Below are 27,492 nucleotides of genomic sequence, written 5' to 3'. Positions count from 1 at the left end.
CGCCGCCGCCGCTCCCTCCCTCCTTCCCTCCCTCCCGGGTCCGGCGCTGCCCTGCCCGCTCCCGGCGGCCGCGGCCGCTCGGCAGCGCCGCCGCTTCCTGCCGGGACTTCCCACCCCCCCACCCCCTTCTCCCTCCTTCCCTCCCCGCTCCGCCGCCACCCGCGGCGCCCCGCCATGGCGTGAGCGCGGCCATGGGGCTGGCCCGGCGCCGCCGCCGCCTGCCCCCGGGCGCTGCGCCGCTCCCCCGGGCCCGCACCCCGCGCCGCCGCCGCCGCCGCCCCCGCGGCGCGCTGACCGACGCCTCTCCGCCGCCCCCGGCCGCCGCCGACCGGCGACAAGCGCGGCCGTAGACACCTCCCCCCCCCTTCCCTTCCACCCCTTTTCCCCCCCGCCGCCGCCGCCCGCCCTCCCGCGCCGTCGGGCCCGGCGCGGCCGTCAGCCCCGGCCCGCCGCGGCGCGGCCTCCCCCCACCCCCCCACCCTCCCCGCCATGTGAAGCGCCAGGAAGATGCGGAGGCGCAGCCCGGCCGCCCGCGGCGAGGGATGAGCCTAGACGGGGAGAAGATGACCGAGGAAGCCTACCCTGACGAGTGAGCGGGGCCGGGGGCGGTGGCGGGAGGGCGGGCGAGCGGGGGTGGAGGAGCACCCCCCCCGCTTTGTTGCTCCGGTGGGAGCCGGTGCGGATCCCTCACAACCCACCCCCCCCCCCCCCTTACACGGACAGACGGACAGAGGGACACGGACACGCGCGTACGTGTGCGCGCTGCCCGCCCGCGCATCCGCCATTTCGCGCTCCCCCCCCCCCCAGCACCCCCCTCCCGGGCCGCGCTCATTTGCATACCGCGTTTTCATTCATAAAAAATACCCCGGGAGGCGCGGGGGGGGGCACCCCGGACACCCACACGCACCCCCCCGCCGCCATCTCACCCCCCGCTCCTCCCCCATCCCGTCTTGGGGTCGTCGGGGCGGCCGGTGCGGGGAGAGAAGGGGGTTGGCGGGGCGCTCCCCTACCCTGCACCCCCGGGGATTTAGGGGGGTAGGGGGGGGGGATCAGGAATCGCGGGAGTGGGGGGGGGGGGGGACACGACGTCGCGGATCCCCGCCCCGGCCGCCGTTTTTTGTGAATAGGAGGGCGGCCGCCGCCGCCGTCACATGACGCCGCATTCATAAACCCGGTCACCGGCCGCCTCCCCCATTCACCGCCCCCCCACCCCACCCCGGGGGGGGCTGCGGGTCCCTGCTGCACCCCCCAGCCCCCAAAGCCACCCCCGCCACCTCCCCAGCGTTAAAACCCCCCGCAAAGAGGCCGCGACGAGGCTTTCAAAATGCCTGACGGTGCTCTTTTTTTCCCCCCTTTTAAACAAATTTTTTTATTTTTTTTGTTTTAAATTTTTTTTCTCCCCCAAAGTCAAACTCTCCCAGCGAAATTACAGGAAGGGCTTTTTTACAAGCGGCGCTGGCCCAAACGTTGTTCCTGGCTATCTCTTTCTGCGTTTTGACAGTCGAGAAAAATGACTCACTTGCGTGCAGGACTGGTTCCCTGCCAAGCGCCATAGGATGTACCGCGCTTTAAAAATGACTTCTCTCAGGGCTTAGAAAGTGGCGTCAAAATTGTGCAACTTTTTAGCTTGTTTTTTTTTTTTTAATTGTGCAAAAAAAAAAAAAAAAATCGTAATCAGTGGCATGCACTGCGCTTATACCGTTTGTAACGTCAAACTTGTTTTAAAGCGATTTACCGGCGAAAACGTGAGCAGCAAAGGAAATGGCTTCTGCCTGCAACGCGTGTGTTAAGAGGAATTGTTATTTTGGCACTCGTTAATGAAGAGGCTATAAATATGTGTTTATATGTAGCTTCTGAAATTGTGGTTATTTTGAAGTTGGTATGGTTCTTCCCCAAAAAAAAAAAAAGTATAGTTTCTCTCTCACGGATTGCCATGACCTAGCAGGCTGGAAAAATGTGGCCAACTCATTTTCAATAAAAACCCGCCAGTTCTTAGTTTGGGTTTTGGGTTATTTTTTGGTTTCATTTCTCAAATTGGACAAGAGGAGGAGAGGTGGGTCCCTGCCTCTGGGTTTGAGAGCGCAGGGGCAAACCTAACCCCATTCAGTAGCCAAAAGCTGGTGCTCGCCAGCTGTCATCTTGCAGGAGGACATTGCTCCGAATGCATTTTCCTGCTGGGTTCGTTGCGGAGGTGAGTGTCTGTTCCAATGGTTGGCGTTTTTTTTCCCTCCTTAATTGTAGGCTGTAGTTTGTTTTGGAGTAAATTCTTCCTCCACATGCCACCACGCTGCCATGCTGAGGAAGGCCTTTGGCTTATGGGTTCTGCGTGCATCCTACCTGGGCTGGGGAGGGAGGCTCTCGGGTCATGCTGCCTCTCCTGGAGCCACCAGTCAACCCAGCAACGTGGTGCTTTGGTCCCTGGGAGATGGGGACCGCTGGTGGCCACGGCGAGCTGGTACCCAACCCATTTCCCAGGCCAACATTAGCTATTTTCTTGGTTTGTGTTGGATTTCGGGGTGAACGATGCACCGTGGTCCTCACCTCGGTGCAGATCCCTGTTTTGGAGGCTGCAGTTGGGCTTCTAGCAGTTTAGTCCAGGCCTCCTTCTCCTTGTAGGGCACGGTGAGGTGTTTTAGGTAAGCCATGGTTTCCTCCATTAAGCTCTTCGCTTCCAGCCTTGCATTGATTGATAGCGTCGCTGAAGCCGGTGACTCATGGGTTGTTTTTCATTTCGGCAGTGGGTGAAGTGATTTAAATTTTTTTTTTTATTTCTTTTTTTTCCCCCAATATATATGGTGTTAAAAGAAATAAGGACAGGCTCTCCTGATAAGTTTTCTCAAGCTGTCAGAACAATGGTAGTATAGCGTGCTATTTGCCCTAGATATCTGGCTTTAATTTGCATAGCTATTCTCATTTCACTGAGTGCACTGTGAGCAAATGTTAACAGCCAGATTACAAAAAAAAAAAAGGACCACTGTCAGGATGCATTTGAAAATAATCCTCTTCAAGTAAATTAGGAGGGTCTTTTCCCCCCGTTTTTGGCTTTTTTTTTTTTAATTCCTTGAGAACAGCTTGATAAGATTGCAAGTTTTTGAAACAATTTATAAAACCGAGGAGGGGGAAAAATAGGGCTTAGGATGCTGGAAACTCATTGGTCCCTTCAGGACTGCACCATTTCAGATCGATACTTAGAGGTCAATTTGTCATTGCGAAGCCAGCGCCTCTTTCTGCATCTCAGCCGTCATTTCTGCTTCCCTCCTTCCTCCCCCCTCCCCCCTGTCACCGCTGCGCTTCTCCTTTGCAGGGCTGGGGGGAAAATGGGGAAGCTCGGTAATAAATCGGAGGCACGGAGCGTGAGTGGTGGGAGAGTTTTGAGCAGCGCTGCCTGCACCCATTGCCAGCGATGACCCTCTCCGCAGCTCCCGGGTGGGCTCCTGGCATCTTTCCACTTGGAAAAGGATGGAGTCGAAGTCTTAAAGCCGTTCGGTTACGCCCGGAGGCTCGTTCCGATGCATGGTTCCAAGAAAGTCGCAGGAAGTAATTAAATTGAAAAGGTCAGAGAAGGAGGAAGTGTTGGTCCGCAGCCTTTCGCTGCTTGGGATGGAGCCGGGACGCCCTGCCCTGGCCAGGCAGCGCCTGCGTCCCCAGGGTGTCCCCGACGAACCCCCACCTTGATTTATTCCGGCGAGCCCAGAGCGTGCCTTCCAAGTGGTTCGCAAGTGGGATGGGTCCCCTGGAGGTTTTTAACGGGCTGGGTTAAGTGGGATATGTCTCCGGCGGTGGAAGGGGTTGCTGTGTGACAGCAAAATGCAGCGTGAGATCACGCTGATGCTTCAGGGGGATGCATTTTTCCCAGTCCAGGGAAAGAAAATTAAACTCAACTCACGGTCGTTTCTCCTTTTGCTGGTCCCAAAAATCCCTCTTCCCTCCATCGCTAACCAGGGACCGGCGATGCTTGTTCTGAATACCCAGCCTATGAATATTGCAGTTTGCCCTTAACATGGAAAAAGCAATTTCTTTCTTTATTTTTTTTTTTTCTTCATTTTCACCATGCTTTTGCCCAATACTGATGATTTTTCTGTAGGTGCCATAAGCGGCTCATTCAGCTCAATTTTTTTTGCTGCAAGCTTGAGCCAGGGAGGAAGGCAGAGGACACGCTGTGTGTCATGACATTATTGCTCGCAAATAGGACAGGAAATAAAGGATTGCCAAAATATAACTGTTTATTTCTTGGCCTGAAAACATGCCTGTTTAAAATACGACATGTAAGTAGCTGCTTTGTTCGGTTACTGGGAGAAGCTGCTGTTTATAAGGGAATAATAGCTCTCTTGGATGAAGGAGAAGGGAGAAAAAAAAAAAGGGGGATTTACCCTTTCTATTTCTGTCTCGGAAATGCCTTGGAAAAGAGCTGTAGGTGGAAGACGTATGGAGAGGGTGTTTGGTCGGACAACTGGAAGGGAGACCTGTGGGAAGAGCGTTGCCACAAGTGGGAGGGAGCTGGACTTGAATTTCTCAGCACATTAGTCCACGTTCTGGCCGCAGGCAGCCCTTGGATAACCCCAATCCTGTATTGAAGAGGAAAAACCTAAACGAACCCACCTTTGGGCCAGAAAGCAAGGTTTTGGTTTTTTTTTTTTTCAGCGTGGCTCCTCTCAGCAGGAAGCGTGGTGGGATGGTGGTGGTGGATAGTGTCCGAACGTGGCACAGATGCTGCGCTGGCGATGGGATCATCTTCGACCTGTTTTTGCAGCCTGTTTTTTATCTCGCTGGGGCGCACCCTCGAGCGTGGGTTAAAAGGTAGGCTTTATCTGCCCGTTTAATTAAATCCTGAGGCTGCAAACAAAACTACACCAGGCGGCAAGGCTCACTCTTAATGTGGCCTCGGTTCGCTGGTAGCTGGATTTAAACCACAAAATTGTTTCCTGTTGGCCACCAAACTGCAGGGAGATGATGGTAATTGTCCTTTTTGTTATGGACCAGGCTGGAAAATAGGAGCTGAGGAACGAGACACAACTTAACTATCGGTTTCAGTCATTCCTTTTGCTTTCTCACACGTTCCGGCATGCTTGAGGAATCGATAAATTCCATTTCCTTCGCTCCAGTAGAATCTTGTGGCTCGTCGGCAAAGGTGCACCTCTTGCTTTCTCTGCTGTTAGGACCAGCTTTGGCCATAGGAGCTGTTCCCTACAACAAATTCATTGAAAAATGTGGTTTGTTTTATTTTTCCTTCCCCCCCGCTTTTTAACAGTGGAAGGTAATCCTTCTTGCGAGAGATGCGCAGGAGCAGCGAGGGCACAGAGATCAGTAAAACTAAAAGTACAGCTCTGGAGACTGGGTTTTTGATATATGCCCTGTCTAAGTGGAGCATCTGATTTTTGGAGGACTTGCACTTCTGAAGCAGTACTGAAATTTAAAAAGAAATAAAATAAAAAAGGTCAGTTGACTATAAAAAAGCACAAATAGACTGCGGAGTTCATTGACAGCAGATGTGAGCCGCAGTGGTCCCCACTTTTGTGGACTCCCAAAAGCAAGCAAGGAGCTGTTGTCACGTAAATCCCGGCACTGGTAAGAGAGGTCTTCTCCAAGCCTGCCCACAAGCAGAGCAATGCAGCATCTCCCACCACTTTGCTTGCACCGACCCTTTCTTCCCACCCTGGCCATGGGTAAACACAGCTGATGGTTTCTAACGCTCTTTTTTTGGTTTGTTTCTTTTCTTACCTATTGGTTTTCTGCCAAGATTTTGTGAGTTTTCTTTTCCTTCCCTTCCCTTTTCCCTACCTATGTCCACTCCCTTTCTGTGTCAAATTTCCTTCAGTCACTTATTTTTCTGGTGCCTTCATGGTACTGAAAACCTGACCCTCTGAAGCTGCAGAGAAATGCAGCTGGGCTGTGCTGTCCGCCTTCTTGATGCCTTACCTTTGTGCCTAGCCCTCGCTTTCGATTTTTACATCAGCATTTTGGAGCAAAGGTTGGGTTTGCCCACCTGGTTTCTCCCATTCCAGCTGGCCATCTGCTGGTCCCCTCCACTCAGTGAGTCGAGGGTGCCGGGTTGCAGGAATGGAGCTGGGTGGAGAGGGCAAGCCCTGCTAATGCAGCAAGAATAGCAAAGCAGTGCCCAAATACCGCCATTTCTGCCCGCTAGCTCAGTTGTTTCTGGCTTTTTTATCATATCGGTGTTGGTACCCACAGGTGTCATAGTAATGCTTCTCACCTCCAGCTTGATGTCAAACAAATGTTGGGTGGACAGAGGAAGATCATCTCCTTTGGGTCCAGGAGGATCTCTGCTCTGTCTCACCTCGTCACTCCTCTTGCCAAGTCACCGGCAGTTCCTCCCTCGTACCCTGGGAAGCAGGGCTTGTCCCAGCGGCACCCGCTAGCCGCAGGAGACGTAGCTTCGCCTCCGGCTGAGGCTGGGAGCAGCTGATGAGGGGCTGCTCCCTCCTTCTGCCGGGTTTCTGCACTTTCCTGCCAGCTTTCTCCGTTTCGCTTCTTGTTTTGTGCTCTTTCGTTTCCTTTCCTCTGCCCTCTTGGGGGTTTTTCTTGCCTCTTGCTTAATTTATTTCCATTCCTTCACATGTCACTCTTGTCTGGAAGCAGGACTTCTGCCATCGCAGCAACTCCTGCTGCAAACCAAACCCCGCTGGCAATATTTTCTCCCCAGCATGAGGGGAAGGTGGCCTCCCGTAATGATGTGCAACTGATGCACCCATTGGAGAGAAACGCTGTCAGCTTCATGCAGCAGCAGGAGATGCTTCACCTTAGAAGTAAGCTGTGTTTTATCAAAAGCAGCATTACAAAGCCTGCTTTCAAGGCTGCTAAAGACCTTTCTGCCAACAGCCGGCAGGTTCTACCTGTTGCAGTAGGTCCAAGTGAGATTTAACCCAAATTATTATTTTTGTCTCTGGTCTGCTTGTTCTTAGGCTTTTTGAATAACTTTCTTCTTTGACTTTCTTTGCTTGCAACTCACACTTCAAGGACTATGTTTTGGGTTTGGGTTTTGTTTCGTGGGTTTTTTTTTTTTCCTCTCCTTTGTTCTCAACTCCTACGTGTGCTGTAATCGGAGAAGAGATCTTGAGTCTATCAAGGAAGCCCGATAGCTGGTGGCTGTTCCAGCTAGGAAGGTAACTTCTTACTGGCAGGCGTGGGGAGAGGGGAGTTACAGGGCTTCCTAACAAAATTGCTTGATTTCTCCATCTGTGGTGTTTTCGAAAGTGAGATTGCGGAGTCGCCCACCTCCACAAAGTACCTGGACAGCCATGCCTAGCAAGGAGGAAGGTGCTTCATGGTCTGAATACTATCGTGGTGGTAGAGCTTGTACCTTGATCACAGTGCTTTTTGTCCAGGGTGCTCCGGAAACTAGGCAGAATGCAAGCCAAAAATAGCATCTTCAATGAACTACCTAAACAATTAAATGGATTTTTTTCGCTTGTGCATGTACTAAATGGCCTTTCAAAAGTAATATTAGGACTTGCTTCCCGTGTACATCTCTAGGAACAAAAATGTGTGCCTCTTGTTCAGGCAACCACTTCCCCCCCTGTGTTTTTTTTTTTTTTTTGAAGAGGAAGGTTGAGTTGGTCGCCGTTACACCTCTGCTCTTGCTCTTTGTGGGACTCACGTTGATGGCGCTGGGAGATCTGTTGTAAAACCTGATAGTGTCTTTTGATCTGGCGTATGGGAAACACGTCTCTCTGCTTGTAAGGACCTGTGCTGCCGTGCAAGGACAGGAGCATGTTCTGCACATGCACTCAAGTCCCGAGGACGTCTGGAAACGCTTAGATTATTGTTTTTAATTGCCTTATACATATGTCCTATTTGGATAGTCCCATTACTTCTCTTTTTTCCTTTTTTTTTTTTTTTTTGCTGGTTAAAAGTGGCACTGAAGACTAGTCAGCTTCCCTCCCTGCGCTGTACATTAAAATGTTTAGCGTTGCTTGCCTGTTCCGTGAGTAGTTAGGAGTAAGATTAGTTTCCTTTGCAGTAGCTGAAACACAGTGAAGGTGTTTGCACAGCAGTCAAGAGTTTCAAAACGCTGTGGGACATCGCAGAGCTTCTTCCCTAAACACCGGAGCCTGTTGCAGCACCACGGTCTCGCCTGCCAGCTCCTTCCTCGTCCTCCCCTCGCCTGCGGAAAGACAACATGTCTTAAATGATGTGGTTTTATAGGAATTAAGTCCATGCTTAGGATTAGTTGATGCCACTAGCAGCAATTAGCATCTGAGCTAAAGCACATCTGTGTAATTTTTTTTTTTCTTTCTCTTTTTGAGTCTGTAGACCATTTATGCTTTTTATTTATTTATTAATTCACATACTGAATGCTGAGAGCTCAGCTTACCTCCGCTCACTGCATTTCTTCCGCTGACATGTCCGAACACTCCCACCTGGGTTTTTAAGCGCTTGGAAGGCAAGCTGGCTGTTTATGTGGTTTTATGAGTGGAAAGGTATGCCCTTAAGCTGATAGAAGGTTACTAATGCTTCAAGTTGCAGCATATAGGGAAGTGTGTGCTTTGCCTCGAGTTGGGACAATGATCAGAGGGCTGGAGCACCTCTGCTGTGAGGACAGGCTGAGAGAGTTGGGGCTGTTCAGCCTGGAGAAGAGAAGGCTCCGGGGAGACCTTATAGCAGCTTTCCAGTATCTGAAGGGTGCCTATAACAAAGCTGGAGAGGGGCTGTTTACAAAGGCATGTAGCGATAGGCTAAGGAGTGATGGCTTCAAAGTGGAAGAGGACAGATTTAGATTAAATATTAGGAAGAAATTCTTTCCTGTGAGGGCGGTGAGACACTGGCCCAGGTTGCCCAGAGCAGCTGTGGCTGCCCCATCCCTGGAGGTGTTCAAGGCCAGGCTGGATGGGGCTTTGAGCAACCTGGTGTGGTGGGAGGTGTCCCTGCCCATGGCAGGGGGGTTGGAACTGGGTGATCTTTAAGGTCCCTTCCAACCCAAACCATTCTATGATTCTATGAAATGAGGCAAGAGGAAGGTAATAGCTGGGTTCATGCCCCAGTAGCAAGCAGCAGCCTGGGCGGCTCGTCACGTGCATCCTTCCTCCCTTGCAGCCCATCACCCCACCTCTGGTCTGAGGTGCCAGGAGGATACCAGTGGGATGTTTGTTCGTGAGGTCTTTATAAGATCTCTGAGGGCTGAGAAGAGAAAAAAAGTACCCAGGTGTTAATAGTAGAGAGCTACTCTTTCGTTTTCCAGCAATCAAAGGACTGCCATAATGAGTTGCTGGAAGGCATAAGCAGAGCTGGTGAGTAGACTTGGTCACTGCTGTGGGGCTTCTGGGTGTGGGATTGCAGGATATTTACAAACAGTCTGGTTCTTAAAAACTACATGGAGATCTGAAAGTACCACCTGGGCTAATTCAAAGCATGCTCAGAGTTTTTTCATCCGTCTAACTTGTTTTTTGTTCAATAGCATGACTCCTGTAACTCTTAGACCTTTGCATCTCTCCGTCATTCGCCTGTACTGCATGGGTGGGGGTGTGAGGACAGAGGTCCAGCAGCACGATGGGGAGATGAATCCCTAATTTCACCTTAGATGCCCAATGCAGTGGGTCCTCAAGATGCCGGCAAGCTGAGAAATTCACCCTTCTCTGCTGCCAGGTTGGCCATTGAAGAGTTGCATGGAGAAGAGCTGCATGAAGAGCTGAAAGTGAGGGCTATACCTGCCTTCTACCGTCTTCTCCACAGTTTTGTCAGCGCAGACACCTTACGTGATCATATTTCCTAAAACTAAAGTTGCCTGATTCCTTAGCACTGATTTTTATTTTATTTTTTATTTTTATTTTTTAACTTTTATTAAAACCCCTGCTGCCTCAGTGGGGATGGAGAGCCAGGGTACAGCCATCCCTGCTTAGACCACAGCGTAAATCCCTCTATTTCAGAGCTTGTTACATTCCGTGTATTCAAAGAGTGTGTCTCTTGCAGAAAATTGCAGAAAAGCTGCTGATACTTCGGTGGAGCGTGCTTGAGCTTTTTTTTTTTTTAAATACTGATGAAATTACAGCAAAAACTTTGTCGCTGGAGATTTATAGCGCTGCCAGCATAATTCATCCTTGACTGAAACTTGGCATGGGAGGTGTTAAGCTGGTTGCAGCCCGTCATTGCTTTACATGTTGTTACTGGATGTGTGCAGTTTGGTGGCTGTAAAGATAGAAAGGTTAGGGAATGGTATAGAGTTTTGTAAAATAGAAATTTTGATATTTGTATTACTTGAATGACCTTGTGTTTTCAAAAAGGCATCTGATATTTCGTTGGACTAGAGGAAAAACTTAGTGCAGAGCTTGTTTTCTGTGTTTAAAAACAAGAGTAAAAGGCTGCAGTATAATTAAACCACTAGATCTGCTTAAGAGAATTTCCTGTCTGTTGTTTTTTTTGTTTTTTTTTTTTCTCTGCAAGTATTTACCATTTTGGTATTGTAATACTGCATGAGAGCCCAAATGTTGAGTGGCTGGCAAGTTATTAAGTGGTGCTGGAGTTGAGCTTCTGTTTGTTGTGTGAAGGAAGTGAAATGTAGAGACTATCCCAGATTGGTTAGGAACAATAAATGAAATAAAAAATTAAAGGGGGAGTGATAGGAGAGAGGGCAAAAGGAGACTAAATACATTTTAAAGATGCAGTTAAAAACCCAAAAGGCCTTATGTGTTATATGAACAAGGATAACTTGCAGATTTTTTTTTGAGGAAAAAGCACAATAAGAGGAGTGTAATTTTCCTGTATCTTGTCCACCTCGATGATTTGGAGCTTGGTCCTGCTGAACCGCGGGACTTCTCGTGGAGCATCTACAGCCTCTGTTCCTCCAAGGCGCCGGGTGTGAATACTGCGGAGGGGGCAGGCTGGTGTGGGGAGGAGCCGGAGGTGCGTGGAGAGCATGGTCTCACAAATGCAGCCAGGAAGTTCTAGAAATACCCTGTATAAACACTGCATCCTACAGGAAGAACCCTAAAGCCCAAATAAACCATTTCCCCCTATGTCTATGTATACGTAAACTCTATTAGTTTGGAAGATCTTATCGGGTCAGCGATGTGCCTTTTTACAGTAGTTCCTAAAACAAGTTATATGATAAATATAAACTTTTTTTTTGAGCTGTTCGTCAGGTCTGTCTGTGCTTTTATTAGTTATTAAAAAGTCTGTGTCTCCCTTCCCTATACCCAGAAGTCATAAACCTTCCCAGGTCAGTTCATCTGGATAAGTGACCATTTTTGGTTAAAATCCTTCCAAACACAGTTACACAGCTTAGTGCGGACGGGCAGACTTGATGTGTGTGTGTCGGGGAAGGTCTTTTCCCACCTAAAAGTTGTGTTTATATGTGTGTGGTTACGTGTAGGAATGGTTAACAGACAGCAGATAAAGGGGAGGCAGATACAGGCTTATTTTGATGCCTTGGAGTGAACTCCCTGGGATTGACGTGGCCATATTGTGTGATGCTGGGCTGGACGATGTTAAAATAGTTGTGCTCGCACTACAGTGATGTTTTTACCCAACTTTTACCACCAAGGCCATATGCAAGGTCCTGCACATGGGTCGGGGCAACCCTTGCTATCAATAAAGGCTGGGGGTTGAAGGGATTGGGAGCAGCCCTGATGAGATGGACTTGAGGGTGTTGATGAATGAGAAGTTCAACGTGACCTGGCAATGTGCGCAATGTGGTAGGGGGTTAGAACTAGATGATCTTCAAATGTCCCTTCCAACCCAAACTATTCTATGATTCTCTCCTGTGCCTGCAAATTGAAAATTTTGTTGCTTCTCTCCCGGTTTTATTATTAGGTCCCAGAAATGCAAGTGTTACCCAGAGGCCAAGATCTAGCTGGGGTCTCCCAATTTTTGGGTGTGGAGCTAGCGGTTGGTGTGCCTGTTGACCTCAGCCATGCCAGTCCTCCCCCACGAGCAGTTGAGGAGCCCTTTGAAATCACATCTTATGAATGAAAAAAATTACAGCTTAATGAAGTCTGCCACTGACCACTCATTTGGTTTGGTTCTGCACACATGCCTTTAAACAAGATCCCTGAAATAAATTTCTAGAGTGTGTGGAAAAGCCCCCTTCTGCCACCCAAACCCCTATAAACAACAAAAAAGACTGTTCCCTAAAGTTAGCAGCTGCATGGATTATTTTTGAAATGGTGATCATTAAGATCTATAAATTGAAGCATGAAAAGCCCTGCCTGAGGCATTTTTATCTTGGACGCAAGGGTTTGACTATAGAATGCCAAAATTCTGTGGTGCTCAGTGCCTCTGTGTCCGTGTACCTCTGCTTTCTTTTTCAGGAAAGCTCTAGGTGGATTACAAACTGGATTAATCTATTGATAAAATTCGCTGTTCTGTACAAGAGTCATTAAAATGTATTTCTAGCAGCTTTGTTGCTTGTGGGGGTGTTTGGGTGGGTTGTTTTTTTTTTCCTCGTTCCCTTTACAATATCTCTAAGGAAGTGTGGGCTACCTTTATCAGAGTATTGGTGGAATAGCTTCCCCAACCTTTCATAAGGTCGAATAAAAAAACAAACACTCCTCCTTATGGGAAGGAAGGGATGGGGGAAGAAGGGTGTTTGTGTACGCTTTCCCATTCATGTTTTAGAAAGAAAATATATAAACTTCTGGAGTCAGTGCTGTGTAACTCATGTGATTATAGGAGTTGAGAGTCCAAAGCTTAATTTGCTTTTCCAGCACTGACTTAAAGAAATGAAAACGTAATAGCAGTGAGCAGGAGAGCACTTGCTGCTTTGGTTTTGCTTCTGTTGTACAAAAGGCACTCCAAGTTCTGCAATAAAATCACTGGGTTCTTTTGCAGATAATTTATTTTTGGATTATAAAGGTATTAAGGTTTATGTGTTGATGTGGAGTAAGATGATACAGAGGAAAATGTGTCCTTTGTTCCAGCACTTAAATTTTGAGATTTCAGTAAAACACATACCTTTTTGTACCTTTTCCTTGCATATCGAGAAAAAACCAATTAAATTTTACTAGGCTATTTCCCTCTTCTGATTCCTGTCTGCTGGAGGAATAGGAGGAATAATTTTTCACAAGACCATTTATCAGGTTGTGGTTCTACATGAGACTGGTACCCTTCTGAAAATACTCAACTGCAAGTAGTACTTCCCTTTACATGTTTTAAGAAGGAAGAAGTTGCTCCGTCTTCTGTGCTTTTGGGGTACGAATGGTAGAGATGGGACTAGAAATGAGTGTCCCTGGTTGGACCTTCTCCAGATGATCATTTGCCTTGGGTGACTGGTGATGAGCCCTGGCTACCTACTATATATAGTCTATACTTTAAATGTATAGGTGTTTAAAGCAGCCTGTTGCCACATTTGTCCAACAGTAAAGCAGCCCCTGCCCTGTAAGCAAGGGTGGAAAAACCCAGCTGCTTTGCGAGGGGCTCCTGGATCTGTTGTCTCTGACCCACTGTCTGTAGAACAGTTGGAGGCAATATATAACATATGCTGTTTGTGGCAATTAATGCTATAAGGGACTCATTCAATGGACTTCCAAGGATCTAGCTGAAAACTGCTGCTGGTGGTTGCAGGGAACATGCCTGTACCTGGAAAAGATTGTCTCTTCAGATGGCTAATGTTAACTGGCCTTCAGCTATGAAGTAAGCATCAAAGAGAAATCCTCATCTCATCTTTTTGTGAAAGTGACAGTCCAAATATGAGGATACATTAAAAAATACTTGGTAAATAGCTACCAACATTGCTTTTGAGTACGGTTAGTACTGGATTTTCTTGCAATGTATATGGAAGTAAACATCCCTGTGTGTAACGGCAGCACTGGGGAGAGAAGGGAAGGATGGGATGGTGGAGAAACTTGTTGACGTAGTTGGTGATGGGTCAGCAGAAAAAGTACTAATGTGTTTTGTACTGATTCATTTCAGTTAGTGGTTTTATGAACTGCCACAATGTGAACCTGAGCCAATTGGGTCACCTGTTGCTCTAAGGGGCATAGGAAGGTGGTGACTTTATTTTTCTTAGACCAGTAGAAGTGAATCTTCTTCATGTCTGCAGGCAGTGTCTTCCAGTGTCAGATGGTGTGCATCTTCCTTAGCTTATCATTCAGAGCGTTGTTTCTTACCAGGTGCAGAGCACCTGGCTTTTTTCTTACCCATTAAGCCTAGTACCATGGCTTACTTTTGTATTCTGGCAGAGTGCAGATGCCCAACAGGGTAGCAGGGGATGTGCTTTTGACTTCAGCCCCAACTGAAGTTCAAGCCTGCAAGCCGTAGCTTCATCCTCATTGCCTTACTTGCTCAGTGTCATCCACGTGCATCATGCCAGTGTGGTGTCAGGTGACTCCAGAGGTACAATGACAGCAGCTGCATGCATTTGCTTGGCAGTGCTGAGTTGCTGTGATGTTTGTAGAGGAAAACACTTCTTCAGCCTGGAGAAGGCTCCAAGGAGACCTTCCAGTCCCTAAAGGGGCTACAGGAAAGATGGGGAGGGACTCTTGGACAGGGAGTGTCGCAGTAGGATGAGGGGTGACGGTTTTAAACTGAAAGTGGGAAGATTTAGATTAGATATGAGGAAGAAATTCCTTACTGTGAGGGTGGTGAGGCACTGGCCCAGGTTGCCCAGAGCAGCTGTGTCTGCCCCATCCCTGGAGGTGTTCAAGGCCAGGCTGGATGGGGCTTTGAGCAGCCTGGTCTGGTGGGAGGTGTCCCAGCCCATGGCGGGGGGTGGGAACTAGATGGTCTTTAAGGTCCCTTCCAACCCAAACCATTCTGTGATTGTATGAAACCCAATTCTGCTTTCTTTGGTGAAGTGGTGGGGAGTACAAGGTCACGCCAAGCCCCTGTTTGCAAAATAGCCAAAGAGAGGGATGCTTTGGGTTTTGCAAGTTCTTAATTGAAAGAAGCTCCCAACAACTAATACCTGACTGCTTTTTTAAGCTGTTGCTTCCTTAGGTGGATGGAATAAATGCTCAGCCTCTTTCCTCTACTTCTTCACGTGACTTTTTTCAGCAGGAAACTGCTGCTGCTGCCTGAACTTCTGAGTAAAACCAGCTCCTCAGGACAGAAAAGGGAAACTCCTTGAGAGTACTCTCCAGCATTGAAATGCACCGTATAAAAGCACGTTTGTACATTTTGTTACACGAAGGAATTCCTGGCTGTACCCAGCCTTAAGTAAATAGCCAGGGAGAGGCGACTGCAGCATGACGAATGGCTGTGGTTGGTGAGGGAAGGCGCATGGCGTGGAAGTCCACGGTGCAAAGCAAACGAGAAAGGGAACCGTGCTGCATTTTACAGAAGTGGTGTTGTGTTAGGAGAAAACTGTCCAGTGCCTAGAGCTGTGCACAAGGTTTTCTGCAATAAGTACAGAAAACGCAGAAAGGTGTTCTTCCATCCATAGGTAAACTTTTCCTGTTATGTCTTGCATTACAAGAGACTTGAAAATCATAAGTCTTCATCAATGAGGGGAAGTAATCCATTGGGATGCTTTGCTGATTTGATGTTTAACTTCAAATTCTGGACAGAAAAAACCTCTGGAAGTTTAAAATCCTTTTGTAGAGGATGCATAACATAAGGTCCAGGGAAGTCCTACCTATAGATTGCCTGAGATGCCCTGGGTTGATGAGGTGGCAGAAAACCAAGCAGAGTTTTCCTTGGTTGGCTCCAATAGGAATGTGCCTGGTTGAGCACCTGGTTCAGGCATGTGTTGCTGTATAATTCATAAAGGGGATTCAGAAACTCCCTTGACAGGAAAGGTAAATTTTTAAAACCCAGAGAACACTCAAGACTGGAAAGAGAGGAAAATGTGGCTCGTTGGAAGGTGCTGTGTTGCAGGGAACGTGAACATTACTGTGCAAGAAGCTGAAAGGTTGTGCCTGTTCGCTGCTTGTACACGGTCTTGCTGTTTTATATTTAACTACAGAAAATTGTAGACCTTAAATATAGGGAAGGAAATACTTAAAGGCTAAAATCCAGTCTCTGTGTATTTGTTTTATTTTGGAACATCTCGAATACAGGAACTTCTTTGCAGGAATGTGGCTTTGTCATTCGTGATCTAATTAAAATGCTAAATATACTAACCTCTTTTGTGCTTACGGAAGATATTTGCTTATGTATGTGGTAACTTCCCTCTGCAGGATAGCCTTAATTTTCTGAAGAGTGGCTTGTTGTAAAGGTCAGAAGGCGGTTACCGTCTTCCCTCCGATCAAATGTGTGCAGGCAGACATGGAAAAAGTCTCTCTGAGATTGGGCTTTGTGGTTTTTTGTACAAAAACACACAACAACCTGGCACAGGGATATATAAGCTTGCAAGAAACCTGTTTATATAAGGAGCTATTTCCTACATGTTTGGTGACTGGGAGGAGGCTGCAGATATAGTCTCCTGCCCCAGTGCGGGTGGCAGCCTGTGGAGACCATGCCTTTGGTTGCACCCATTGATTGCGGCACTTCGAGTGAGATTTGCAATGGGCTCTATCAGCATGTTGGTGCAGACGTACATGGTAGCTTCAAGGTGTTTTGGTAGCTTCAAACATTGTGCAGACTTTCTTCCCACATTGCATAGCACAGGACTTTTGACTTAAGTTGTCTATGGCTGTATCTCTGGGTTTGTGACCGCTTTTTGCCATTTAGGGCTCCTCTGTGCTATGGATCATGCGTAAATTAGTCTGCTCATGTCATGGAGCAGAATCGTGGCAGAGTGGATTTTTATTTTATTTTTATTTCTTTAGCTAGGCAGTGTGCTGAACGTGTTCTTCCTTTTGGCTAAAATTAAACCTTCTCCCCACTCCGAGCTGCTCTCCCACCCTTGGACCTCCACCACGCAAGGCATGAGAGACATGCGGAGCACACCATAGGTTGGTGCGATGTTTCAATTAACTATTAAATTCTTTAGCCTGGGATATGACCTAATTAAGCTTGAAGAGCTTGCTTGCCCCGGGTGGATAGAAAGCCTGCCCAAACAAGCACTGCGATACCAAGCAAAAATTACTCCATATCAAAGGAAAAGCTTAATTTTAGCCCCACAAATCTAAATGCAGTGTAGCACCTTCAGCAGCCCGTGGATGTAGGTTATAGCGCTGACAGCTGTTAGCAGGTTAAAGTCAGTAAAATCTGCTGTTTGGAAACAGCATGGGCACTGCCACGCTCATAAGAACCGTCCGTGCCCATTTTGTAGCAGCGTTTCAGGAAAGCAAGTGAGGAGCCACTTCGAGCTCGCAATGCCACTTGCTTGGCAGAGGCTCACAAGGAAGTCCGAAGCGCTCTCCAGGAGCAGGATTTTTGGAATAGTCCCCGTACCATCCTCCATACCGGCAACAGCTGTTCATCATAGGCATGATGGGTGTCCAGGGTCCCTGGCACCAGAGCCCAGCCTTCCCCGTTGCTGCCTTGGTTGGCAGGAGAGTCCAGAGTCTGCAAGTGCCTTGGAAATTTTAAAAGCTGCTTGATTTTTTTAATTAATATTTTTTTATTTTATTTCTGGTGTCGCTGGCATGCATCTCTGACTTCCTGAATCACCCATGGACTTCAGACACTGGTTGATTTAATGGATAAGGCAAAAACACGCTGTGCAGCTGGGGCAACGCAAAGCCAAGAAGCCATGAGATACCCCAGAAGAGATGCCCAACACCTTCAGCATTGGCGTTGTGCACCACATGTTTTGTTACCAGGGCTGCCGAAGCTTGGAAGTTTTTTTGGAAGACTGGGGTTTTTTTGGCATTCTATTGTGCTTTTTTGTTACTTCTTACTATTTTTATATGCTTTGAAGAAAGTAACCGACTTGAAGAAGCTTGGAAGACTGGCAGCTTTTTTGTCATTTTATTACGCTTTTTTGTTACTTCACACTATTTTCATAGGCTTTGAAGAAAGAAACGGACTTGAAGAGCCCATCAATGGCTTCTGAAAGTATCTGTTGAGTATTGATAGATGATGGAGAAAAATAGACTGTGGTATTTTGCTAATTGGCTCACACCCGATGAACTGCCATAATGGCAGGCATCAAAGTTTGGTATTTTTGTGGAAGTATTGTCTAGGTTTTTTTGGTAGCTCAGTCCTTCATCTAGTGCAAAGAAGGGGTGAAGCCAGAATATCTGGGCATCATTTTCAGGGTTGGAATGACATTTCTGGGTGATGTTTCATGGTGCAAAGCACAGGGAACCTTGGCGAGCACTGAATATTGGGTGCAGCTTCTCACTGCTGCCTCAAATAGTTAATTAGCTGGAGAGCGTGAACCTTAACAGCGCTCTTGGTAGTGATTTCCTAGAAGCTGGTGCTCAAGGACTCTGTGTCTGTTGTTACTATTCCAATTTCTGCTTGTAATTGATGTGAGTTGGTTAATTACCAATACCATCAGTTAACATGAGGAGCTACAAAGTAGTGTAAAACACTTCCTCACGCAAAACCCTGGTACGCTAACACACGTGGGAGACAAAAATTAGGAAAGACGAACAGCTGGCCTTCTTGGGTGTGCAGTGATTTGGCAGGATCTTAATGTATGTAATCACTTGAAAAAGGAATGTGGATTGGCGTAATGCAGGTACTCCCGAGCTAGCCTGGTGGGATCAGGTAGGCTTTTGAGCACAGACCTTCGCTTATCCCTCAGCATTGGCGTGCATGTTGATGCGCTTGATGCCACTGTAGCAGCATCGGCATTTCTCTAGGCAGGAATAATTTGTGTGAACTGAAATTTTAAATTGTTTTCAGAGTCAGATCGTTGCTTCTCTGATCTTACTGCAATTTAATTGATACTGTTGTTATAGTCGGTTGCTGTCCTAGTCAATAGGTACAAAACAAGAAATCATGTGGTTTGGTATGGTCTGTGTCAGGCAAATAGCAAATGCTTAATATTTAATACAATGTATAGATATTTATATGTTTATACAAATGTTCCATGCAGTAAGCATGCAAATAACATCTAGGTCTTCACTGCAGTTGTGGTAGAGGTCAAATCCAAGTGGAAAGCTGAGTTGATAGTATTGCACTTGCTTTTTTTTTTTTTTTTAATGTAGATAATTTTCCCCCTAAAGTTAAATAACATTTGCTAACTAATGTGGAAATGTAATTATATTTTCTAAACGATGAATGCCCTAGTTCAAAGGGATCACTTCCAGGGGACAAAAATAATCCAACTATATATGGTACTAAAGAGCGAAATGACGAGAACATATTAGAAGCATAAATATTTAAACCTTTTTTTTCAGGTTAAGTTAAACTTAATTTCTGTACTGATGGCTTTCTATGCTTTGGGAATTCTGCAGACAGATGTGAGCTTAATTCAGCTCTTAGGGTGGCATTCAGTATATGTGCATAGCATTGGCTGCAATGGGAATGATCTAAATTTCTTGCAGGCTTTTGCAAGGAGGTGGAGAAGTTGCTTCAGTACGTTCCTGGATGAGGACAAATTGATGTGGTGTCCCTGTCCCCTACTTTTCACACTTCCTTTAATAGCAGAAGAACCCTGGGCAGTGCTGCATCTCAACCTGATTCACTGAAGTAGGATAACTTATGTATAAGACATGACACGAGGCCGAGGGCTCCTCGTGATGCCACCGTGAGCTAGCACGAGATGTTTCTGAGATGAAAGAAAAGGTTAGTGCCTCTAGACAAAGCAGTGGTGTCTGTTCAGCTCTGGGGGCTTGTGATGGTCCCAAAATAATTGTGCCACCAAGTTGTTGGAGAAGCAGTGGTTGGCCTCAGCACATCCCTACTCCATCCTTCGAGGAACTGTAATTCATGGCGGTGGTAGCTTTCTTTTCATTGGAACAGAAACTGAGGCGTCAGAGTCCAGAACCGCTTTTCTTGATAGTTTCTGTTTGTGGTGAAACCCTTTCTTTCCAACTAGAACTATTTTAATATCAAGTATTACAGTAAATGTACCAAAAATACATATCTGGAGGGGAGCACATTCATCCTGTGGCTGTGGGGGGAAATGCAACAGCAAAATAACTTGATTTATTGGTATCACCTACAGAACGTTGTCCACGCAGCAACAGCTCTTGTAATGACTTTAAATGAGGTGAAAACCGAGTAACAGTGTTGGCCAGGGAGGCAGCTAATCCGTGATGTGCAGGATGGCCTGCCCGGACTGACGGCTCTGGGGACTTGGGTGAGGAAACTCTCTGCAGCTGCTTTTGTATAGAGAATAGTGTGACCTGCAGATGGAGGCTTTTGCCGGTATCTTAAGCTTCAGAAAAACAAATATTCCCTCAAAATAACATTAAAAAAAATAAACTTCCACTTCTTCCTGTTTTTATAGTTCGCTTATTTCCTCAGTGTCATGGTTTTGTGTCCAGTACTGTAGATTATTAATCTTCAGAGGATCAGGACCTTCGTAGAAGTATTTCCTGTACATGTTTATCTGTCTCTTTAACAAATTAGTATCTACTTGTTCTCTTCTGAATTTTCCTGCAAAGAATAGGAAACTCTCCCTTAATAATAAGGCTTTTTGTTAGAAAAAATATCCAGATGAATCCCTGCCAGGGGTTAAAGTATCTTTTGTATGACTTAGTCGATGGCATCCTTTAGGACATCTGCGAGTAGCCCCAAATTCCAGGGGTCACTGTCTTTGTGTTGGTTTTGGCGAAGCATTGTTTCAGCTAAACTTCGTTTATTTGATTTTAAGTGCATCTGGAGGTCTCCTGTACAAGTGTTACCTAGACACCTAGAAGAGGGATGCTGCTACATCTACAGCTTGTTTTGAGACAGCCATGGATTTACACCTAGTTTTATTAGTAAGGTGAGCGTTGGCCATTAGTCAACAGAGAAGTGCCTGTTTTCTACATCCAACTCTTGTGCTGCCTTATAGTGGGATGGAGGCAATCTTTTCAGGCGCTGCATTACTAACTTTTACTTCTAGCTAATCTCAGCTTTTAAATGCATGCATTAAATACGTGCGTTTAAATATATTCCTCCTAAAACATGCATGCATGTGTGTGGTGGATGGGGACTCAGTTCCCAAGTTCTCCATGAACTTGTTACAGCCCGAACACATCTAGGCAGGCCGAAGCAAGGATGCGGTTTCTCTGTTCTACTTCAAAATTGATGGTATGCATCATCCATGCATCTCCAAGGGAGTGTGTTGGCTTGGGATGAGTAGCTGGCTTCCCACCTTGGCTTTCTAGTTTGGATGGAGCTGTCATCATCTGACTCCGTCACTAAAACAGCTGAAGCTGGGTCTGTTATGCCGCCCATAACTCAGTGCCGGTGCTGGCACCACCTCGGATTTCCATGGCATGGGCTGGGTTGCATTGATATCCACAGCGTTGGCCTGGTGGCTCCTCCAGGGCTGTCCCTCCCCACGGTGGAGGAAATACGACTGGGGCACCTGCCTCATCATGGTGCCAGCATTAATAAAAAGGCATCCCTGGACAAAGAATTAGCTTGTGGGTCCTTCAAGGCATAACCCTTTGAATTGCCTCTTGCCCCACCTTGCAAAGTAATATTGGAAATAGCATTTGGTCAGACTCAGAAAGGCGTGCGGGGGGTACTTTTTTACTTTATTTTTTTTCAGACAACTTGACAACTCATGATTTCCCATCACGGTGTGAATTGTTTAGCAAAGCTCATATTCAGCTTGCTTTTGGGCAATGCGTGCTGTATTTCTCTCCCTTAGTATGCCAAAACGCTATTGCTGTTTTCTCTGAATATTAATTTCCAGCAGACAACAAGGCCTTGCAGGGCAGTCTTGGCACGTCACGGTTCTGTCGCTGTCTTGTCTAGGAGCCAAAAGATCCTGCTGGAGCGCTGGGCTGTCCTCCCTTTGCATGAATGGAGCAGAGACCCATCTTCAGAGCAGGGCTCTTCCTTTCCAAAATTTCTCTTGCTCCAAGATGCTAGTGGACACAGTGTCAGAGGCAGGGAAGTCCCAAGCAAGGAAGCCAGAGACTCATAACTGGATGAAACCTCATTAAGGGAAAAGAAAACCAAGTTCATATATGAGGCATCAAAGGATAAGTGCACGCCTCCTGTTGCTTTCATGTCCTTGGTAAACAGGAATTAAAACCCTAGTTAAATCTGAGTTTAAGGGGAGGGAAAAAAAATAGCCATTTTGGATTGAGATAAACACTTGTGGTTCCATTATCCACTGAACACATGTGGAGTGGTGGTAACACAGCTTGAGAGAGTAAAAAACAAGTGGGAAGTTGGGGGAGAAAAAAAATTGGGGTATATCTTCTTCTTCCCTTCTAGACATTACCTTACTAATTTATTGGGGGTGGGCAAGGTATAGTATAGATGGGGCTTTGCCCAAAGATAAAAGGTGAATGCTTTCTTCTCGCAGAGAAGCTGTGGCTGCCCCATCCCTGGAGGTGTTCAAGGCCAGGCTGGATGGGGCTTTGAGCAACCTGGTCTGGTGGGAGGTGTCCCTGCCCACGGCAGGGGGTTGGAACTAGATGATCTTCAAGGTCCCTTCCAACCCAAACCATTCTGTGATTCTATGTTCAGCAAGAAGGTAATGTCACTTTTCTTCACTATTTGTTTTTTGATGTTCTTAAGCAGTCTTGGGTTAAAAGCATGCTTAAACAGAGTGAGGCGGCCTGTTAAATGGATAGGCTTGGATAAGCTGTTACAGGGTATTTTCTAAGCTCAAGCAGTTTTTTTGGTCTTGTGTGGGGCATTGGCATTCTGGTATTCCCTGATAAACGCAGATGGCTGAGATTGAAGCTTCATGAGCAGGATGAGAAGCTCCTTCACCATCTATGCTTTGCAAATGAAGGACCGTGGGAAGCTCCAGTCACCCTCCAGTATGCCACAGGACTCCAGCTGTCCCTAGGCAGATGTACCAAAACTTAGCCTTTTGGAAGGAATTGGCGTGAAAACACGAACGTGCCATACACTGAACAACTCACCCTCGCCCATCAGCATGGGGATATGGTATGATCCCCAGGTGATCTCCCCTGATGGACTTCTCTGCTGTATGCCAACAAAATTGCTCTTGCCAGCGATCTATTCAGCAGGCACTGGATCGTCTAGCATTTAAAAAAGCTGCCTGTTAAAATGGAATGCAGGAAATAGAAGCCGTTAAATGCGAGTGACACTTGTGACCAGGCAAAGGAAGAGAAGCACACAACTGCTGGCAGCTTGAGGAAACTTCGCTTGTTTGTTTGTGGGGTTTTTTTTGGTTTTTTTTTTCCAAAGCCCTTCAGCTTTGCAAGGGAAGCGACAGCCGAGATGTAAACAGGAAAGCTGGCTGCAGGGAGAACAAAGTAAGAGGTTGGGAGATCTGCACACTTGGCCGCAGGAAGTCAAAGGTATTGGTGAGAAGTCTTTGGCTGCCGTAGGACTTCAAGAATAACATCAGAAAGCTGAATAATAGTTAAAGGTGGATGTCCTGGTACGGGGCAGGCATGGCAAGGCTTGCAGTAATCTGTGCAGGAGGGGAAACCTGCCCCGTATCGTTTCCGTGCTCTGAAAGAAGCAGACTGCGAGAATCACTATCCTAAATGAGCAATAAAATAATTCCCACGATACTAAAAATGAAAGCAGAATCTCAAGCATTAACCATCTTCCTTTAAGTCTATAAAACAGCAGCTCATTCCCGAGAGCACGGGAAAGAGCTGGACAAGGTACATCTTAAGGGCAAGATAATGTTTTACTAACGCTTACAGGAGAAGCAGCGTGATCTTGAAAATTTAAACTGGTTGGCTTAAGTCAGTCCCCAGCAAAGCCGGGGGCTGGCTGAAAGGAGGTGCAGTCACCATCAGCTGGAGTGTATGAACTTGGAGCTGGTCAACACAGTTTTACGGAAGTATTCAGTGGATTTAAATATCTAGGTGGATAAAGGTTATCGTATCGTGATGCTTGTCTCTTGGGCTACTGTGTCATGCCGCCTTTGCAGGCGCTTTTAGCATGGAGGATTGAGTCCTGGCATGAGGGCTTTGGACAGATAGCGCCGACCCTCAGAGCAGCAAAGAGTATTTGAAATCTGGAAAGGAAAAATTGGAGAAGACAAGAAAATGTATATATGTGGTCTGGGGTACACATAATTAATCTGAGAGTGCTTGCATTTGAAAAAAAAAATTGTCCTGCAGAGAGGGAAAGAAGATTCACACTTTAAAAAAAATAATTATACATATCTATATATTTTTAGGGATGTTGTGGATTCTTCATCGCTTGAGATCTTTTGCAGATAAACTGGAGTTAAAGCTGAAATGAAACAAAAGTTTTGATTTAGAAACAACCAGCCAAGTCAAGCTCTTCAACCTGTGTTGTGAGTGATCGGTGTTCTCAGGCGGTCGGAGGTACGAATCCATTCGTGGCATTCCAGTCTGGCCAGTCTAGGAGATACCAATACAAGAAAAATGCAAATTCAGATGCAAACCGTGGTGAGGCAGGACATCAAAAACACCTCACCTTTGAGCTAAGTATTTAAGTGTGAGAAAAGGGAAAAAAGGGAGGAGGGAGGTCTTGGTTTTTTACTAGCTTTTTTTTTTAACCAGTTTTTTTATCAAGAAAATGAAAATTTGCAGCCTGCCCTGTGATAATGGAGTCCATGTCACAGGAGTAAAGCAAAGTACAGGGTTAGATTTCCTGGAGGATATCACAGCTGTTTGTCCAGGTATCAATTAGAAGCTACGGAGGAAGGGTTTAATTAGAAGAAAAGCACACGAGGCTTTTCTGGTGCAGAGGAGCTGTGTGCACGTCGTTTGTGTAACCTCTTTTCTGGTCATGGATGTTTATTTGGAGTCGAGTAAGACACTCTGGGCAGCTTTCCTTTGATCTGTCTGCAGGAAAATTAAATCCACATGGCCTCCACCCAGAACCTTTCTGCATCCTGGATGGAAATACCCATCCATGCTGGGGTCGGTTTTTATTGTCATCCATATGTACAAAGGTCCATTCATCTATGAGAATGATGTGTCTGTCCAAGGCCTAAGCTTTAAAACACCCAGAAAGGAAAAATGTTTCTTGCGAGCTGCCGGTCACAGGGAGATGAGCTTTTTAAACCGGTATATAAGGAGTTGCCTTAGTTTGCACAGTTTGAAGTGGCGAAGAAATGCTGCCTTCAACTTGCCATGCTCGTTTAGCATCTCTGTGATTTATAAGTAGGTTGTGCCTTTGCTAGGACCTGGGATTGCACCATATGTAATGATCTGATCCGGCTGGGACGATGAGCCCAGCCTGGGCAAAGCAATTGCCTCCAGGTGTTAATGGCAGGATGCTCCCACCGTGCTGGTGGCTTGCAGCTTGCTGGAGCCAACTGCAAAAAGAAAAAGGCATGGATCCTCTCTTGTTTCGGATCAGATGATGTCTACAAGAGATTCAGTACTGCAGCTTTCCTCTTTCCGTAGCTGTGCTGGAGTACTCGGGGTGCATTTGTGCCAGGGAAGTGTCCTGCTCAGTGATGCCTAACATCTACGTGAAGTCTGTATTGAGAAATGCATAAGCAGAATTGAGCTGTGCCGTGACCAGAACTGCTCCCACATGGGCTTTTATGGACTGTCTATCCCCCAGCAGAATCTTCAGCTGCTGAAGTGCTATTCAGCTGTACTTTTCATCATACCTTGCTTTTGTGCTGGCAGAACTGTACTCTAGTTTCATGGAAAATATGGAAACCGTTGTAAAGGTAGGTAGGGAGGAGCATTTCAGTGCTCCTGAATATTCAGCAGTCCCAAGCACATCATGAATGACATGAAATCATTCCTAAGGATCAACTTTTGTGCCCTTTCTCCTATTTCTCTGGCATTTTCAGCTCTTCCCTGCAATGCGAGTTGAATGAACGCTGTGTTCAAGAAAGCTCTGTGGGCAACAGGGACAGCATGAATGAAATGGGTGTCTCTGAAGTGCTGGACAAAAAGCTACGCTGACCATGTCTATGAAGTCTTTTGGGATGGGTTGTTTGTGGTTTTTTTTTTTTTTTTTAAATTAATACAAAAATGGAAAAAAGGACCCTTCTTTACCCCTCAAAAGGCAGAGTAAGCAACGTTTAGGCGATATTGCTATAGGAAATCTGAATGCTACACCTAAGGTAGCTTGCCTAGTATTCCCAGATGATGAGACATTACAAGTCTTGGAGTGTCCTATACGGACCTGGGGCTGCAGATACTCAGAAGCCAGCACTGCACCCAGATTGTGTGCTGAAACATCTTTTTGCGTGGTTCACAAGCTGTCGGGGCTTGGTCCTGTGCGCTTTGTCAATGCCGTGCTGCAGAAGTTCACCCTGCTAATACAACTGGCATTAACGAGGTGACCGAGTTTCATTCAGTCACAAATACTCCAGCATGTCCAGTGAAACTGGGCTCCTCTTGCTCCAACCACAGCCTCGGCTCTTTGAACCGTGCCTGTAGTTGGCCGGCAGGCAGCAGAAAGCAGATCCACTGCCTTGTTGGCTCTCCCGTTTACAATGTTTAGATTTCCAATGGCAAAACCCTGTAGCAGCGTGCATCTCGTGGGAAGCTGGGAAAAATATTTGTGTATTAGAGCAGCCACTCACTGGTCCAAGCGAGGAAACACACAAAAGCTTTGGAGGATATTTCACTGTAGGACCAAGCTAGTTGTGGTGGGTGTGCCAAGACGATGGTGGAGAGGGCAGGCATGAAGGGGAAATAAATAAATCAGAAGTGTGGCAGCATTGCCAGCCCTGGAGCTGAGGGTTATTAGCATAGCCTTAAGTTTAAAGAACATCTGAAAAAGCGAGAACCCAACCAGTGATTCAGTTGATGCTAACAACTATCCGGTGACTTGATATCCGCTTCCCTTCGGAGAGAACCCTTGGGAGTAGGGTTTGAAGCTGACCAAATTAGGTGGTGGTGGTTCTTCTTGGCTGACGCAACAGCTTCTAAGTGTAGACAGAAAGCCAGGGCGTGACTTGCTCCAGTTGCATCCCTATGGATGGTATACACTGTAAAATGGAGAGCTTTTCTGTGTCTTGTATTTTCACGTGCAGAGTGTTTTTCACCCTGCGTGCCCCTGCTCCTGGCACACCAACAAACCGGTGATTTTGCAGAAAATACCCAAGTCGCGGCTCAGCCCAGCCCTGTGAGCTGAGAGCTGCCCTGCAACGCCATGTTCGCTTTGCAGCCTGATGGCTTTTCCATCTAAATCTGTCCTTGGATGTGTAATGCTGGGATTCTGTCTGTTAATGGTGCTGCGTGATGTCGGTGCTCAGTCCCGTGTCTCACTGTGGGCTGTACTTTGAGTTTCCAGGAGGACCAGTGGCGGGCTGGTCCATGGAGCAGTGGGAAGGCGAGAGAGCAGGGAAGCTTTGGGGAGATGTAACTGCTCAAGCTGTTGTTTCAAAAACACGATTACAACACAGCTTATTCAAAGATAGTTTTGTCTTTCACTGGGAGGCTAATTTCATTGTCCCTTGGGAGAAAGACTTTAGAAACTGGACTTGCAGCAAAAAGGGCTTTAATTTTTCTGGCTGGTGTTGCTTTGGATTTGTGTGCTGAGTTCTTGCTGGAGACAGCTGAGGACAGAGATGATGAGCACGAGTGTAAAAGCAGTGCTGCATAGGGAAGCAAGGCAGCACGTCCTGGCGCATCTGGGTAGGACAAGTTGTGGACTGGGCATGTGCAATTAAAATTTAAAAAAAAAAAGCACAACTTTTTTTTTTAAATTAGTTGT

At 46.7% G+C, this 27,492-nt stretch overlaps 1 protein-coding gene across 2 annotated transcripts in view; it reads left to right on the top strand.

The window, feature by feature from the left end:
• The first annotated feature begins 486 nt into the window (after nt 1–486).
• The window catches only part of SPRED2 (sprouty related EVH1 domain containing 2), a 65,911-nt gene continuing 38,905 nt past the window's right edge, over nt 487–27,492 (top strand). Inside the window, exons 1-2 of one of the 2 annotated variants that reach the window (XM_054195250.1) lie at nt 487–589; nt 4,642–4,797. In XM_054195250.1, coding sequence (XP_054051225.1) covers nt 543–589; nt 4,642–4,797 — 203 coding nt within the window. In that variant the 5' untranslated portion in view covers nt 487–542. The remainder of the gene's footprint in view (nt 590–4,641; nt 4,798–27,492) is intronic. The other variant, XM_054195251.1, reaches the window with a different exon arrangement.

The sequence above is a fragment of the Rissa tridactyla genome, chromosome 3 (assembly GCF_028500815.1).
Source record: "Rissa tridactyla isolate bRisTri1 chromosome 3, bRisTri1.patW.cur.20221130, whole genome shotgun sequence".
Taxonomy (NCBI): Eukaryota; Metazoa; Chordata; class Aves; order Charadriiformes; family Laridae; genus Rissa; species Rissa tridactyla.
This window is presented reverse-complemented; position numbering and strand designations above follow the sequence as displayed.